Here is a 19,467-nt window from a genome sequence, read left to right on the forward strand (position 1 = left end):
AGTGTAATATAAGATACAATAATAATTTATAAATTATCAAGGGTTTATGGTGGAGAGGGGAGGAGGAAGGGAGGGGAGGGGAAAAAGGAAAATGAGCTGATTCCAGGAACCCAAGAGGAAAGCGTATTTTGGGAACAATGAGGGCAACAAATGTATAAATGTGCTTTACAAAATTGATCTATGTATTGTGATGAATTGTATGAGCCCCAAGAAATTGATAAAAAAATAAATAAATAAAAGCAATCATATAATATGTGGGGAAAAAAAGAAGAAAAGTTCTCCGTACTTTTCGTATACTAACAATTCTCATTTTGATGGTGGATACGTACTAGGTGTATAGGACCTGTCCAGCCAACAAGTCCTTGGCCCATTTTTCATTCAGTTTGTCTTCTTCGTTGTTGTTGTTGTTAAGGTTTAAGAATTCTTTATCTTGTCTGGATATTTAATTCTTATCCAACATCTGGCTTCCACATTTTTCTCTCAGTCTATAGATTGCCTCTTCACTTTGTTTATAGTTTTTCAATGAACAAAAGCATCTCAATTTTGATGTGATCCAATTTGTTTCTTTTGTCCTTTGTCAGTTGGCATCATGTCGAGAATTCGTTGTTAGAAACTGGCTCCAAGGGCTGTGACTCGCCTGGTTGGCATGCAGAGGACATTGGAAAGCGGATAACTGCAAATGCAGTGAGGTTACGATTTAGCACCCATCATTTGATCTCCCTTACGACCCACATACATTTGTTCTAATTTTAAATATGTTCTGCTTTCTTATCCTTTTAAGTTTTTATCTGTTTTACTTTGTCACTACTGTTAGTTTTTTGTTTTTAATGGGGGTTTTGTCTGTATATGAAACTCAGGATAGGTAAATCTATAGAGACAGTAATTGGATTCATGGTTTCTTGAGAGTACTGCAGGGGCGTTTGGAAGGATTTGGGGAGCTAATGGTTACAAGAATGAAGAAAATGTTCTAAAACTGATGGTGGTGATGATTTGATTGTACAGCTCTTCTTGATGTGACTGAACTATTGAATTGTATGAGATGTGAATTATATGTCAATAAAACTGCAGGGGGGAAACATTACCCCTTTGTTTTAAGAGTAAAAAAAAATGTGCTTTACACAATTGATGTATGTATGGATTGTGATGAGTCATATGAGCCCCTAATAAAATGATTTTAAAAAATGTGAGTTATGAGTCTCTTGAAACGTCATTAAAAACTGAAGAAAGGCAAGAATAAGTACAATCTACCAATTACATTTAAATACTCATAAATTTAGAACTGTGTCTCATTTTGTCTTGGGTGAGACTGGCTGGTACCATGCTCTCATTGTGACAGCCATCCAAAGTCTGGATATGTTGTGGGAGTTGTCGTGAATTGCAGAGATCTAGCATAGTAACCCCGCGTTACCTTTTTCTTTCACGAGAGATGCATTTATTTATTTATTTATTTATTGCTGCTTCATAGATTCTCCTTCTTCGCCTGTGATGTCAAATGCAGAGTGGACTCAGGATGGACTGCTTGACCGCTCTAGGCCCAAGAGCTCATCCTCGTTTCAGCAAATGGTAGGAATTTCTGCTCTTTCCTTCCTAGCATTACCTTCATGGTTGCTCCAGCAAGATTCTTGCTTTCAGAATGCTTACAAAGGAAAGCAGCTGTCATTCCCATGTGAATATGTGGAACCCATGCCAATCTTTTCAAAGGAATATCTTGAGCTTAACCTCATGTTTGCTCCAATACCATAACTTAGTCAATAGTCAAGACAGTGCAAGACCAGGCTTACCTTCTTGCAGGAACCCCCTTGTTCAACTGCAGAAAACCACTCAAAAGTATCCTTTTCCTATCTTGTGTCTTGTACTATATAACTTGTTTGGCGTGGAGTTGCTTGACTAGTTAAGCTACCATTTAGTAACGTGTTTTGTGGACTTATTCTAATAGCATTTTTTGGAATGGGTATGTAGTTAACATCTGGTTTCTTCTTTAGTTTGGACTTTAGCAAAGATTCCTTAAACACACACACACACACATTTGATGCATTAGTCTTATCATTTATAGAACATGGGAAAATAATCGAAGCCATTAACTTTAATCTATGTACCAATTGTAGAATAAATAGAGTTGTAGTAGGAGAAGCTGAGTAAGCTGTGGTACCTCAGCTCCCCACTGTTATGCAAAATATTTAACAGCATGAAAACAACTTAATAGTCATAGAGTTACTGGTCCCATCATTTCAACCCCTGGGTGCATCCATCCTCAATATGTTTATATAATCCTTATTTCTATAGAATTCTCAGTATGAAAGAGAAATCAAAGTGCATGACTAACATAATGCTGTCAATATTTATGACACCATGTAAATCTAACCCATGTCGTTGGAGGAAAAATCAGCTTCTTTATAGTCCAATAGCTCTTAAATAATAAAGTTGACTTGGGATGATCAATCACAAAAATTCTGCTTACACATCTCTACCCTGATCTTTTAAATCATATCACATCTTCTTTTCATTTAGTAAGAATCTAGATGATTTGTATACCTGCCTTTGATTTATAGTTTGGATGTAAAGCTCTTGAAGAGCTCAGTTAACATGAAAATCAATAATGTTTATGTTTAAAGAGCTCTGTTCAGGGATGTTGTCTTCTCTTCTAACAATATTACCCAGCACAAACTTTCCTAAAAGATTTCTCCAAAGATGTTATTTGAGCATTACTGTGGGATGAGCCACCAAATTGCTCATGTGAAAATCTAAATTGATTTTTACTTCCTATGATTAGTTACTTACCTCCAAATTATTAACCCACAGTACAATCCTATAGCTGATCTCACACTGAAGCCTGAAGAAATAAAGAAATTTAGAGTTGCAAGTACACATCAACAATGTATAGAATCTAGCAATCTATTCTAATACTACGCACCCAGTTCCTGGATGCCTTGAATGAGCTACTGCATTTAGGATTCTGCTATTGTTTTATTTATTTTTTAATATACTAGGTTATGATTGCCACTGTTCCATTATGATAATTAATGTCTTGCAAGAACATATGTAACATTCCAGAATAACAATAATGTTGAAATAGTAAGAAAAATGAATACATTTAATTAATTAAAGGTAGTTAATTATTGGAGAGGAGTAAGTTTATAAAGCATAATTTTGGAAAGAATCTAAAGTCATACTGTTGATTCAGATCTACAGGTCTTCTGTCTTTAGATCAATTACATTATGGCCAATATCTAAGAGAAGAAGTGTACGTGACTTGAAGACATCCTCCAATGATAAAATACTATCACTTCTCAACACGTGGTTTTAATATTTCCAGATATATATATCCTCCTAAGTAGAAATAGACAACCACATGTGACTATGAACATCTGAAGTTGATCATTTTTACTTCATTTCCATTTTAAAAAATCAAAATCTCCTTTATTTGACATATTCTGTATCCACATATTCTCCCCTTTAGGATAATTGAATCTTTTGAGTTTCTTTACAATTGTTGGTTTTCAATAGAACGCTGAAGTGAATCCAAGAACTGGCTCTTAGAATTCCTTGGAAAACCTTGTACTCTTATTACTCAGCTTTCTATTGGAATGGTGAATCATTCCTGATTCTTTGTCTTCTCTGAGAGAATCCATTTCGAGGTAAATAAACAGACAATCTGAGTTTGATTCCTCCTTTTTAGAGGTGCTTATAGTTGAGCTTTCTCCCAAATGGTCCGTATTTTCCTTCATGTGTGAAGATCCCTTTGTTAAAGTTGAAGGGCAAAAAGAGGGATATGCAACCTGCAGTTCTCTCTCCTTACATGTTTGAAAGAAATCACGTATTGTGGCACGCCTTATAATTCCATGTCCTTGCCCTAGATTACCACCTAGTATCTTTATATCTAAGGACCCTGACAGTGCAATGGTTACATGTTTGGCTGATAACCAAAAAGGTCAGTAGAAGCTTAACCCTGCCACCAGTGATGTGCTCCTAGAACAAAAGACATGGAAATACTCAAAATGCACTACCATCAAGCCAGTACTGACTTATAGTGACTCTAAAGGGCAGAGTAAAACTTCCCCTGTGAGTTTCTGAGACTGTCACTCTATGGGACTAGAAATCAGCTGGTGGTTTCAAAGTGATGACTTTGCAGTTGGTAGCCTAATGAGTAACCGCTCCACCACCAGGGCAGCAGGCACAGTCTAGGAAGCCCTGTGGAGCAGCCTCACTTTGTTACATGGAGTTGCTGTGTGTTAGAATGTACCCAATGGCACATAACAACAATTATCTGGGTTCAATTATTTTTAGTATTTCTGAAAAAAGAAAAAAAAAGATGAGCAATTGGGTAGTGAATTATGAACTTGATAACAATATAAAACAGCAAGGTGGAAGGTCTATAAGCTCCACTCAGTGTATTGGAAACCCTATAAGGAATAACTGATACAAGATCTATTTATTTTTCATGCTTGTATCTAGCACTCATTCATTTATTCTGAACATACATTTATCAAATGCTACTCTGTGCCAGGCTCTGTTCTCAGATTGCAATACAGAGAAAAAAGCTTTCCTTCAAGTAAATGACCCTCTACTTTCTGCTCACCTGAAACCCCCAACAGATCCAATCAACAATAAGGATATCTTTAGATGTTACATCAAACTATAGGTACTTGTGGAATCTAATCATTCATTCAGGAAATGCCATGAGGAGAGAGAGTAGCAGATGACACATTTATAATTTACTCAATTGAAAATAGCCACAACATTTTGAAATTCTGAATATAAAACAGTAACTGATAATACAAGTACTCCCAAGAGCCTTTTACACATAACGTGAAGTACTATTTGCCCCTGTTATCGCTTCTGTTGCTTGTTCTTTTTTGTACTTTTACAGTGTGTTTTCCTCTCCATATGCAGAACAGAAATAGGGGGACATGATTGGTTACATGGCTACACTAGGGGTAGAACTTGTACGTGCCCACTCTTACACCATCCTGAAAGTGCTTTTGTTTGTTTGTTTGTATGTAAGCCTGTGATTGCAGCCACTGTGTCAATCCATCTCCTCGAGGGTCTGCTTTTGTCACTGACCTTCTAATTTTACCAACCATGATGCCCGCTCCTCGGAACTGCACTGTCCTGGTAACAGGGCGACAGTACATGAGGTGATCTCTCACTATCCTTGCTTCCAGTGAGCTTTCTGGCATTCCAAACCAGATTTAGTTGTTCTTCTGAGAGCCAATGGCATTTTCAGTAATCATCACCAACACCACAATTCAAAAATATAAGTTTCTCTTCAGCCTTCCTTATTTATTGTCAATCTCTCACATGCATCTAAGGCACCTTTTATATTGATATATAAATATGTTTAATGTAGAGAGGTATCTAACATGTTGATACAGGTTTAAGATAAAAACGGAACTGTTACTTTTTCTCAAAAGGATGGGTATAGATCAAAATTTCCCAAGTGCTTTTGGTTCAAAGAGTTGGAAACAGCAGAAACTAAAACAGATACTAGTACATCAATGTCCTTGGCAGTAGTTATTACTCATAATTGCCAAAAGTTTGAAACAGCCCATGTCCATCAAACATGAATGAACAACGTGATATATATACATAACTGAATATTATTTTGTTATTTATGCATTAAAAGTTCTGATCCATATTTCAAAATCAATGAATGCTTAAAACATAATGCTGGTTTAAATAAAAGGAAAATATTATGTTATTCATCTTATATGAAATTTGGAATACAAAAATTCATAGAGGCAGAAAGTAGATTAGAGATTATTCAGGATTGAGAGAGAAAAGAGAGAGGAGTTATTCAATAGGCATTCAATTACAATATCTACAGAATTTCTATTTGGAGTGGTAAAAATATCCTTGAAATATGAGTCATCTACCACTGTGCATATACATAATGCCTCTGACAATATAAAAATGGTAGAATTTTTGTGTACTATATATTTTACCACATGAAAAATTCCAGTCATATGTAACAAAGTGCTCATAAAATTGGATTTCACTAAACAAACGTTCATTCATTGTAATTGGGTTTCACAGTCTTTTCATTCATGTATACAATTAATCTGTATTTCTCATATTCAGCTTCCATCTGCTCTGTGCCATATTCTTACGTACCTACCCGCCTTGGCATCACTAGGCGCTGGTGTCATCCAATGTGATCACTGCCAACACCTCCACCCATGCACTGTTTCTCACACCAAACCAGACAAAGTCCTTAGTAATACTTATGATCAATTTCAATCACAGCAGCATGCATGATAAATATAGTTACAAATGATTAAATGCAATGTTTCTTAGATTACATGAATAATAACAGCGAAATTATTTGTAAAATCTCTCTACATTGAATTACATTCTTAATAAAAAGATTATAAGTACTGGAACAAAATACTTTTTTGATTTTCTTATTCTTTTCCTTTAACTATTACTTTAGTCTTTATAAAGCTATTGATCTTGCTTCACAAATGCTATTTACGATAACATTGTGCCTAGAATACCAGACAATTCGACAAAATCAGAAACTTTAAAAATACCAGCAGAAACAAAAATAACAGCGAATGCTTGTAGCACATGCAATTAAAACCACATGACTTGAAACACCATTGTAGTTGGACAACAATGACAGCTCTGAGTAGAGTTCATAAGACAGGTCAAAAGCTAAAATAGCATAGATTTTTAGTTGAGTAGGTACATTGATTCCTGTAAGCAGGTTTTACAGAAAAAAACAAAAAAGATAGTTTTCATTATAAGTTACTACAGAAGTATTTTCTTTAACCATAATTCTTCTGAAACACTACACAAATATTTTGTAGATAGTCATGTTGGCATCAACCCCCTGATGATGTTGTCCATTGTGATCTATGCCCTGACCCCTCCTAATTCTGTCTCTGTGTACACTCAAAGTATTTGCAGAATAGAAAAGGAGATCTTCAAAGTTACAATTGCAAGCCGTACAATTTTAAAAGATACCCTTTTTATTCAATTGGTTAGATATAGTTTCTGTAGTGGAGAATACTTTGAACTCAATATAAATTATTCTTTGTTAGCATTTATTTCATATTTACTCATTTTAACATTAAGCATTCATTTTTAACATTGACTTTAGTATTCATTATTATATTTATTATTATTTAGTTGTATCAACATTCATTATCATAATATTTATTTATATAGATTTTTTTGTATTTAATATTCAGTTTAATTAGTAGAGACATTAAATACAAAGCTAAGTTATAGCTAGAAGGATTTTGAAAAACTCTCATAAAACCTAGCTCTCTTATCAGCAATTCCTATCTCACTTATTGATATTACAAAGCATACAGTTGTTTTTGAGTTGTGTAAAATTTGGCAAAGTAATGGCCATATTTTGATGCCATTTCTATACAGTTGTTTATTAGTGTTCAAATTAGAGCTTTTCAAATATTTTGCACATCACTAATTTCTTTATATCCTTTTATCTTTGTAAACAATTAAAATTCCAAGCCCATGTATTAAATAGATTTAGTGTTCCTACACTTGTTATCTTTCAACATACACAATGGATTAGTTAGAATTAATTTATAGCTTATGCTATGCAGAGTGTGGAAGACAAGGAAACATAGAGCTACAGACCTTTACTGAATAAAAGACTTCCAGAATAATAGAAACGTTATTATGCTAGCCTCCGCTTCATACATTCTCATGAGTATGCTCACGTTTAACATAGGAGCAGTCAGAGTAATCAGTTACCATGGATGTCACTGATGGATGAGTTCCTCATTCTGCCTAATGGACCACTCAGCATTTCAATTCAACAGTAACTAAGCATATTCGTTATAGTTTCAGCATTCAAACAGCTAGTTCATTGCTAAATCCTTAGGGGTACTAAATAACTTTTTGACAATGATTTTGAAACAAATAGATTAGGGAAACAGAAAATAGTCTCTACTCCCAAAATGCAATGATAAGTTCTTACATATTTTCACACTTCAATATTGTCTTTATAGTGGGTTTACACAAATTTGCTTACCTATCCTGTAATTCTAAAAAAGTAACAATTCATATTTGTTGCTTAAATTAAACCAATTAGTTATGTTCATCAATTATACATGATAAAATTTCAAAAAAGTACAAATGGTTTGTTATGGGCAACTACCCTACAGATTGGTGTTTCAAACTCATCCAATGGCATTTTGGAAGTGCCTGCAAATTACTTACTGTATGAAGATTACAGCGAAGAAAACCCGATAAAGCTGTTCTACTCTGTCACACTTGGAGTCTCCATGAGTTGAAATTGCTTTAACAGTAATAGCTGCAGTTTTATTTGGGAGGTATTACATATCACAGATCGAGAGGTAGACGGCAGATAGATTCTGGTGGATCAATTGTATTTAACAAAAGCTTTCTTCAGGTTGTTTTACATTTACTCCAAACTAATGAAGAAATTACTGTTTTGTATTTTAGCCTCAAAGAAAACTATTATTACACTGACAACTGTGTATTCAGTCTCTAAAATGTTTAGTAAGTATTATGTTTTGGGATATTTTCCTTTTAAAGTACTACTTTCAAAGAAAAAAGCATGTAAAGATTAGAATTTTGTTATTGTATAAATTACCATGTTTTAAAGTAAATTATTACACAATGTTTTCTTTGAAGTTTGGAAGAATTTTGATCAATCTGTGTGTTTATTTGACATTACTATCATAATTTCTAAAGATATTCTACAAGTCTTTTATACTCAATATAAATCAGGAAGGGAGAAGGGCAAATGTCCTATCTTACCCTTCTTAGCAATTGATGGATGGTGATAGATTAAGAGTCATACATACCCACTGCCTACAATGAAGATCTCATTGTACTAATGAATACACAAGGACTGTATAATTTTTAATTAGTAAATGTCATATTTCAATAAAAAGTGAAATGTTATACCTGTGGAGACTCCTCTACATGCTCCATATTTACTGAACTCCAATGTTCACTTGATTACTATCCAAAAAGTTGGTACTTCAAGCCCCAAGTGAAGCACCTCAGAAGAAACACCTGTTGATCTGCTGCTTCAGATGAAGCTAAGCACAGTGGGACCCTGCACCACAGGGGTCCCCTGGAATCACCTGGACGGTACTGAGTAATGTTTGCACAGTTTTATTTTGTTCACCAGGTTTACTCTATATGTGAATCTGGAAACCACTTTTTCTTGAATCGGAGTGAATCCTTGGTAATATGGAGTACTTTAGTGCAGAGAACATGACCATTGCCAAACAGACATTGCACGCAGTCTCTTGCTTACAACCCTACGTACATTTGGCAGCAGAGATTGTGCAGGTAGTATTCGTTATTCAGACGACAGCTTTATCTAGTCCTTAAAATGATATGGCCTCCTCCCTGGGGGACAGTCAGCGGAGAAGTGGGTGAGGGAGATGTCGGATGGGATAAGATATGATAAAATAATAATAATTTATAAATTATCAAGAGTTCAGGGGGTGAGGGGAGCGGGCAGGGAGGCGGGGAAATGAGGAGCTGACACCAAGGGCTCAAGTGGAAAGCAGGTGTTGTGAGAATGATGAAGTCAACAGATGTACTAGTGTGCTGGACACAAATGATGTATATATGGGTTGTGGAGTTGTATGAGCCCCTAATAAAATTATTATTTTAAAAATATATATATAGGTATCATTTAATGTTCTAAAACTGACCGTGGTGAAGATTGTACCACTCTTCTTGATGTGATTTAACTGCTGAATTGTATGATATAATTCTATTCCAATTAAACTGTTAAAAAATACTTTTCTTAAAAAATGAGGGACAAATGTACTAGTGACAAAAATGTCTAAAAAAAAATCTTAAACAATATTTTGCAGAAGGTTTACCCAGTGAAGTCTGCTGATTTTTTTACTGCTGCTTCCTTGAGCGTTATTTGTAAATCCAAGTAAAATGCAATCTTGACCTTTCAGTCTTTTGCTGTTTATCATGATGTCAAGCTCTGGGATAGTGTTTCAACAACACCTGCTTTCTGTGGGGTCACCTTTTGTCTCTTACCGTAGATGGTCAAGGTAGCTGTCTTCCAATTTTCTTTTCAGACCAGTGAGTGCTTTCAACTTTGCATCAGTTTGTTGAAACGTTTCAGTTGGTATTCCATCAAGCCCTGGAGCCATTGTTTTTTTTCTTTTCACCAATGCCTTCACTTCAGCTTAAACATCTTCCATCCATGATTGTTTCATACTTATATGGTACCTCTTAAATTGGCTGACTGTGGACCAATTCTGTTTTTTAGTGACTGCGAATTCCTTCAATCCTCTTTTGGTGCTTCCTATATTGTCCTATGTTTTGCCCATGGTAACTTTCAATATTATAAAACAAAAGTTTTACGATTTGTTCAGTTCTTTTTTCAACTTTAGAAATCTGGAGCATGTTCTTTCCAATGTTGTTCTCCAAGGCCAGGGCTTTGCAGCCTTCAGAGCAGTAATTCACCTTCCATTCACAAGCTACTCTTAGAAATTGTCTGTTCTGCTCTTTTACTTCCTAATATCTTCTCATCACTCGAGGTGCTTTACATTCAAGAGCAAGTTTAAGAGTGTCTTCTGACGCTGACTTTTTTCTTTCTTTCCTCTCATTTTAATGACTTGTTGCTTTCTTCATGTTTTGTATTCTTTTTTTTCTTTTAATCATTTTATTAGGGGCTCCTACAACTCATCACAATCCATACATACATCAGTTGTGTAAAGCGCATTTGTACATTCGCTGCCCTCATTGGTGTTCTTAGTGATATCCCACAGCTCTGCTGGGATCTGGCCGTCAGTGTTCAGTGTGCCGTCTGCATGCAAGAAGGCCTTGAACTGTGGGAGGAATGGACTCAAGGTCTTCGTTTGGCTCTCGTGAACTTGCTTTAAATTTCTTCAGATTCAGCCTCAATTCGCACATGAGCAATTGTTCCATAGTTTTGGCCTATGGTATTGAGCTTCTCTATGGTCTCTTTCCAATATTATAATATAATAATATAATCAGTTTGGTTACTATGTAATCCCTCTGGTGGAGTCCAAATGTATAAGCGCCATTTGAAAAGAATGGTCACTGGTAGTCCAAAATCCAATAACAGGATCTGCACCTTCATTTCTATCACCAACACCATATTTTGTAGCCATTGATCCCTTCTTTTTGTTTACAACTTTAACATTTTCATTCTTAATACCTCTTGATTGTATGTTTGATCAATTTTAGACTGTAAAAATTGGTAGAATTCTTCAATTTCTTCATCATTGGCTTTAGTTTAGTGGTTGTTGCCTAAATTTGAAGAATAGCTGTATTCCAGACAGAATTATAGTGCAAGATAGATCTTGAAATGCCTTCTTTTTGACAATGAATTTGATGCCATTTCCCTTGAAATAGTCATTTTTGCCATGGTGATGATCTGACTCAAATACTAATGTCAGATCATTGAAACCTAGGATATCAACCTGTATTCCATTCCTTTTTGGACAACTTCCAAAGTTCCTAGATCCACAGTACATATAATCCAGGTTATATTATTGACGGGCGTCGGCAGTCACAGCTCGTTCTTCGTTGTTTGGCAGACGACATCAGCAAAGAAAGATCCTCCATGATTGGTTTCCTCCATGTCATTCACAGGACTCTTCGTTGAGGGGATGTCCTTCCCTAGGGCCTTTTGGGAACCTTTCAGCGTGAGTGGCACACCTTCTAACACTACATTGGACAGTGTTCCACCGCTATTCATAAGGTTTTCTGGGACTAATTCCTCAGAAGTGGACCGCTTATTCCTTCTTTCTAGCTATTCTTAGTCTAGAAGCTCCGCTGAAAATCATGCACCATGGGCGACTCTGCTGGCATTTGAAACACTTGTAGCACAGCCCTTAGCCTTGCAGCAATCCATAAGCCACACAGTATGACAAACTGACCGATGTGTAGGAGATACAACTTAGAGTAATGTTAATCGAGCAACTACTCTGTGACCATCAGCATATTTCCATTTCTTTTTTTACAACTTCTCATTTTCTAAAGATTTTACCAAGGATTTCATATCTAGTTGCTTGTTTAAACTGAGTAATAGTGCTATTGCAGTGGCCTCATTAGGAAGGTATGGGATGTGTAGACTGCACTAAGGGACACTGTCAAAGAGGGTGACAGTAAAATGACTGTCCATCAATTTTTGTGCTGTGAAGCATAAATGAACTGCTTGTTAGAGACATATCTATGTACCAGTTTTAACAACAAAAACATTTTTGTAAGTCCAGCTGATGTGAATAATATATTTACTATGTCAATTTATTCTATGGATTTATGAGGTACAATTTAGTATGCCAATTTACTTTGTGAACCTCCTGGTGCACTCTAACTGATGAGAGCTGTCATTATCACCCAATTATAGTGACACTTCAAATCACACACTTTCTTCTGGAAATGCTATAAGCGAGCACTGTGTTTTTCATTGCTATCAGTGTTTTCGTAGTGCCTGACCTGGTCAAATTTTCTAACATTGTAAGTAGTATTTATGAACTCATGTCAAAAAATTTTTGGAGAATGAAGCAATATTTGAAGAAAGAGGAGAAAAATAAAAGACTTTGCTAATAATATTAGTACTAATAGTGTAACTAACACATAATTTAAAATAATATTATCATTAGTATTCATATAATCTAAGAAATGTTGCATTTATCCCACAGAGCTAGTAAACCTGAGTGCTTTGGGCAGGAGGCTGGCCTGTGGATTGGGGTGTCTCCAGGTACTTAGTTGGAGGAATTACAGCTTAATGCATTCTGATTGAAGTTTATGGTGGAATGAGATGCCCTTTGGGCATTTATCAGCACCCCAAAAGTGGTTTGTAACACTGCCCAATCTCTGAAAAGAGGCAAGAGGCTGAGGGCCAGAGAGAGGCTTGCCTGAGGATATTGCAAAGAAGAAACCAGCCTGATTGAATAACTACACCTTGAGCAGTTCTCGCATGACTTTAACTGTTAACATCTTTAATGTATCCAACAATTGTGGGCATCATCCATGAGTTCTACTGGAATTAATGGTCAGATCCAGCTGAAAAGTAAAACAATACCAAGGAAGGCAAAGCAAGACATGAAAATTTGAAAATACATAGAATGCTAAAGGAGAAGACAAATAATCATATGAGGTCAGGATCATGCAAATAATTTGTTAAATAATATACATAGTATCAGAACAGTGGGCCTTGTTCTTGTCATCTTATTTTAAAGAATATCTTATTTTCTATATGATCAGATAGTATTCTATATATTATCAGACCTTTACAGGAGCTCTGTGCTTCTAACTTCACTTAACCTATTTTTCATAAACCTCAGCATTTCATCAACAAAAGAGAAATACTACATTTCAGCATTTTACAATTATATTAACCAGATATGCCCTATGTTTTGTCTGAGATAAGAGCAAGCCCTGGGTGGGGTGAGGTCATTGTTGTACTGCGTGACAACCCTAGAGATGAATTTTGACTCAGGTTTTACTATTAATGTATTAATTTTATGGGTACAAATAAAAATGAGGTTCCAAATGATAATCTTGCTACACTTTGGATTGACAGTGGCCTATACTAACAATAAGAAAACAGACATAATGCAATGAAGTAACAAAAGAATCAGAGGAGAAGGAGATAAAGACAGGGTGTGAATTTCCATGATCATCCAAAGAGGTACTGGTGCAGACGGAATTTGGACCTGGGTATTCTGAGTCCCCAAACCTTCACACTTAACCATTACATTATGAATAATCACGAATAACAAATTGAAATCACTTAATGTGTCTCCTGTATTTTTCTTCAGTTATATGCCATATAGACTCCCTGAATGCTCAACTCCTGAAAGAATAGCTAGATCTATTCAAGGGAAAAGAAATGTAAGAATGCAGAAGGAAAGACAAAAGAAAGGATGTCAGGTGACAAATAGTGGGTTTGATAGTAGTTCAGGGGGGAGCGAAATGTGGTCACCTTTGACAGAAAGGATTCCAATCCGATTTCTATCAGCATCATTTTACCCAACTCTTCCTCTTTCTCCTGATTGTTAAATTCTTGACATTGTCTATGTTTAACTTTGCCAACGATTCAAATAATGTTTATTGAATGAATGGTGGGTTTCAGTTACCAGTATGTTTCAAGTACTTTAGTGACCACTGGTTCACTGATTCAAGAAAACATTTTGAGACCATCACACAGACATGAGAACATGGAAAGTAGGACAAAATGATTAGCTTAGAGTAGAGCAAACTAGGAATAAAAATATCACCATTTAGTATATAATTATAATAATGTACTTTTCAGTAACAGTTATGTCCCAAACTCCAAAGTGTGAAATTTAATTATAATCCACTGCATTTAAGTATGAAACTAATTTTTAATTTTGTCCTTACTCACATAGAAAATATAAAGTTAAAATTGAGCCAACAAGATAAAATCCTCTAAATGTAATTTTTAAAATTAAAATTGAGGTCAGTTTAAAAAAATAGTTCACTATTCATTAACATGTGAAAAAAGTATTAAAATAGTTGCATGATCACTGTATATTTATGCAACACTTTTTGATAGTAGACTAACTTAACTCGTATTTTATCAATATTTATTAGCTATTCGGAAGATTGAATGAGTCATTATAAGTTGCAAAGGAAAAACAGTCATTATTGTTATGTTATCATTGACTAGCAATGCTATTATTGCTATCATAAATAATAATGATTTATAGAGTATTGCACATGTTTCTATCTTAAAATGAAAGTTTATAACATAACATAATTATACAGATAATGGTTTATGTTTTTCAAGAATAGATTTGCAAATAGTTGTGAACAGATGATTCAGCATGTAGCCTATCTGACTGGTTGAACTCTTGAAAGATGAGCAACATTACTTGTGTGGCATTTGTGAAAGCCTATCAGGAGCTGAATACACAGAATCTTTTGTTCAAGTACAATTCTACTTGCTTGTTTAGAGAACACATATAAAGAGGTCATCAGTGCTATCACAAAGCATAAAAGCAACTCTTTAAGAGGTTATCCTTGATGGAACCTAACAGACGCCTTTCAAACGCCCCAAGGCAGGTCCCCGATGGGGCACTGTTCCCCAGAGTAAGACCTGCAAGGTCACTGAATCCCTCAGTGGTCTACGAATGAAAGGGGGATCTGCCCTGGGCACCAAGACAGCCCAGGCCAAAGCCGCTCAAGCACTGGCCAAAGTTGTTTGTGCCCAGGCCAAGGTGTCCCGGCCACAGCCTAAGACTCCCTCAGCCAAGGTGGCTCAGAAAAAGGCCAAGCCATCCCAGGCTAAGGTGACTAAGGCCCGGGCCAAAGCCAAGGCCGCTCAAGCCAGAGCTAAGGGCAAGGCCAAGGCGGTACAGACCAAAGCCAAGGCGGCACAAATCAAGGCCAAGGCAGCACGGGCCAAGGCCAAGGTGGCACAGGTCAAGGCCAAGGCGGTGAAGATCAAAACCAAGGCCAGGGTGATCCAGACTCAGCTTGAGAGCAGAGGCAAGCCCAAGGGGTCTGTTCAGGCCCAGACTGTGCAAAGGTGTCAGAGAAACCCCCCTGAGGCTGTGGGACAGAAGAGGAAAAGGGCCCAGGAGGCAAAGGAGCTGCTTCCCTGTAAGAGAACACAGCTTGGGCCCCGCTCCCCTAAGGCACGACTTGGTCCTCGCATAGCAAAGCCTCTGAAATTCTGGGCCATCAAGGTTGACCGGTGGTCCTCGGATGATGAGGTGCGACAGCAGACTCAGCGTATCCTCCGTGTGAATCTGTCTCCAGTGATACAGCTCCAGCCCCTGCAGCTGCCTTCGGCACCCGGAGTGCCTCACCCAGCAATGTTTGGGGAGACTTGAGTTCTGCTGCCAAGGACTCCACAACCCTGAGGACTCCCAGGTACCTGGTCAGGGCCCTGGCGGCCAGTGGTGTCCTTGCAGAGACTGGTGGCTATGGGTGGGGCGGGTGGGAAAGGTAGTCTCATGGCGCGATGCACTGACTTGTTCCTCTTCAAGTTGTGTATCTACTGTTCCATCGATCACGTTTTTATACCTTTAAAAAAAATAAGACAAAATAAAGATAAACAATAAGACAAAAACTCTAGGCAAAAAGAGAAGCACTAAGAGAAAAATGAGAGAAACTAGATAAAAGGGAAAGGAGAGAGAGCCAACGTTAGGGGAGAAAGACTTATTCTTGGGAAATGGAGGAAAGCTACTGTGGAATTTTCTACAATTACTCCCCCAAATTAAGTATCTCTGCCATCTGGATTTTTCAAAGACATATTAGCCATCAAAATGTAAAAGAATAAAATGCCTGTATTTTGGTTAGTCCATCAGATTAATTTCTACAATTTCACGTATCTGTATGGAACCCTGGTGGCATAGTGGTTAAGTGTTAGGCTGTGATCCGCAAGGTAAGCAGTTTGAAACCACATGCTCTGCGGGAGAAAGACTGGGATTTCTACTTCCTAAAGAGTAACAGTCTTGGAAAAGCATACGGGTAGGTCTACTGTCCTATCGGGTTGACATGAATGGGCATTGTCTTCATGGCAGTGAGTCCTACACACATCTCTAACTGAGTTTTGCCAAGGGTGCTAACACCATTTGATTTGGTAAGGAAGTGCCTCTTCAGTACATGGTCCTTGGAAAGTTACTATAAATTCCCACATATGAGTCATTTTTTACCCTATATATAAGAAACATTTTAAAATTGTAAAGAACTTATATTTAAAAACCAAAACCATAAAGTTCTTGAAAGAAAATATAGGGGTGTAGCTGTCAGTCTAATTTTTTACGGAAAGGTTACCTGGTATACTAACAAACGCATGAGCTGCAAAAGATAACGTAAGAAAAGTGGAACTCAAAAAAATTAAGAGTTTCTTCATTAAGAGACTTTCTCAGAGGAGTAAAAAACAATCTACAGATTGGGAGAAATTTTTCAGGAACGATTTACCCACTGGGGAGCCCTGGTAGCAGAGTGGGTTATATGTAGGGTGGCTAACCTCAGAGTTAGCAGCTCAAAGCCACGAACTGGCCCAGGAAAGAGGAGGCTTTCTGCTCCTGTAAAGATTTCCCGTCCTGGAAATGCACAGGGCAGTTCTACTCTGTCTTGCATGGTTGCTATGAGTCAACATTGACTTGATGGCAGTGAGCTTGGTGTTGGATATTTCCAATACGGTTCTTATATTCACAATGTGTACAAAACATGTCCAATTAAACACTCAAAAGACATTGTTGGAATGTGCAAATGATTTGAACAGTGCTTTTACCAAAGATTGTATTCAAACAGACAAAAAATAAAAGAGTTTTAAAAAAGCTCATGGAAAATTGAATTTTTTTAAATGGGCTTTTTCTATGAATTTTCTGAAGCCCACTCACACATGAAAAGATAATCTATATCTTTAGTTCAGGGTTTCAAATTGGTTCTAACTGATTCTCTCAAAGCCACGCATCAAAGTGAATAGAACTGAGCCGTGTTAAATGAGTGTATTCACAATAATCAAACCGGGAAAAACCTACAGTCCAGGAAGAGTAGACTTACATGAGCCTGCTAAGGGATTCTGAATTATTGCCAGAACTGTGGGGCGTAACATACATTCAGCTGTCATCTTTAAGCTGGGCACCACGGTGTCTGACTCTGTGAGTCAAGAGATGTGGTTTTTATGTAATGCATGTATTGCTTTGGTTTTCTCAGAGGATATTCAATTTCTAGGAGAATAACATCACTTTATTATTCCTGTTCCAGTATTATTAGGGTGTATTCATATTTTACAAATCAGAGTCTATTCTGATTTTGCTTAATTAGCCATGACTAAACGTGGAAGAACTAAGCTGAGGAAGAACTATGCGGAAGCCCTCGTTTAGTCATTAGAGAGATGTACATCAAAACCACAGTTATATACCACTCCCCTCCCAGTAGGATAGCTAGGATAACAAAAAAGAAAATAACAAATGTTGCTGAGGAAATGGGAAAATCAGAACCTTTATGCATTGCTGGTGGGAAAGGAGAATGGCACAGCTGTTGTGGAAAACAGTTGGATTATTCTTGAAAGCATTACAACTAGAACTACCATACGACCAACAATCCTACTCAAGTTATAAAACTAAGGGACTTAAAAGTAAACAGCTGTACATCAATATGCAGTGCAGCACAATTCACAATAGCTAACTATTGGAAGCAATCTATATGTCCACTAATAAAGAAATGGGAAAATGTAATGGAATATATACATAAAAGAAAGACTACTCGGTTATAATGGGAATTGTCTTGAAGCAAGCAAACACATGGATAAACATCAGAAACATTATGTTGAATGAAATGGTCAATCAAAAAAACAAACATTGCATTATTTCATTTATTTGACAAGATAAAATTAGGCATATGAATATGAAGCAGGGCTTATTTGTGATAACCAATGGAAAGAGATAAGAGAAAGGGAGTATTTATATATTGGGAAGCAGTGAGTTTCTGGTTATAGTAATGGGAAATTTGGCCTCAATTAAGGGTACGGGCTGCACAACATGATTAGTGTAGTTTATTTCACAGGTTGCTCACCTAAAATTAGTTGAATTGGAAAATACTGTGTTATATACTTTTATAATAATAACAACAACCAAGAGAAGCTACTGAAACTTCTCAAGTGCAACTAAACACCGCATATATTTGTCTTCCGGACTTAAAGGTCTAGAGACACGGTTTAATGGGACATGATGTTTCAGGGTTTTTGTTCTACCTTGTAGTTCATTGTGTAAGACATGGAGTCATAAGCCTTTGAGTAACTATCCAAGCACAACAATTGGTGATTATTTTTTCTGGAGAAATGGAATAACAGGAAAGCCAGTCTTCTGAAGAGCATTTAGAACACCTGTCTACTTACCTCCTTGAACAAATAATTGCCTTATTTATCATTAGACTAGAACAAGATAGCACCTGCTTGCTTATAATTATCGAACATTTTAATCAATAATTTCATATATATATCCTGATCAAAGGGGAGAAATGTGGATTGTAACTTTGAAGTTATAATTCTCATGGAATTTATAACTTCTGGAGGCATGGATGGAAAGTGAACCACCATAATTATTGCCTGGAAATGATCCTTTTTTTTTGTTGGAAATGATCTTTAAACCATAATCCAAAATTATTCTCTGAAGTCCTATTTAAACCAAACAATACAGTCACTGCCGTAGAGTAGATGCTGACTAACAGGGGCACGCTATAGAGTTTTAAGAGTATAAGTCTTTGTGCAAGCTGATAAAGTTTAGCTTGATTAGAAAAGAACATCTGCTTTGAGCATAAAAATACTCTTTTAAAGATGTATGTGTATGTGATCAAATGTACCAAAGCTATTGGAAAGATTGGCTGAGAAGCTTGGGGATAGTGAGTCGGTGACGATTCTGCTGAATACACTGGAAAAGAAGAGTGAGAATGGTGCCACTTAGATAATATAATTACTATCTCCAAATGAACATGTGACTATTGTTGAATTGGTGTGTGTTTTCACTAATTGAG

The 19,467-nt window shown here is 36.5% G+C and overlaps 1 protein-coding gene across 1 annotated transcript in view; it reads left to right on the plus strand.

Annotated features, from left to right (window-relative positions):
• The window catches only part of LOC101652626 (coiled-coil domain-containing protein 71-like), a 44,944-nt gene extending 29,129 nt beyond the window's left edge, over positions 1-15,815 (plus strand). Inside the window, exons 2-3 of the mRNA XM_004707964.2 lie at positions 582-684; positions 15,018-15,815. Coding sequence (XP_004708021.2) covers positions 582-684; positions 15,018-15,815 — 901 coding nt within the window. The remainder of the gene's footprint in view (positions 1-581; positions 685-15,017) is intronic.
• The last annotated feature ends 3,652 nt before the right edge of the window (positions 15,816-19,467 follow it).

This window comes from Echinops telfairi, unplaced genomic scaffold, assembly GCF_000313985.2.
Source record: "Echinops telfairi isolate 266 unplaced genomic scaffold, ASM31398v2 ScPeMD7_11;HRSCAF=52, whole genome shotgun sequence".
Lineage (NCBI taxonomy): Eukaryota > Metazoa > Chordata > Mammalia > Afrosoricida > Tenrecidae > Echinops > Echinops telfairi.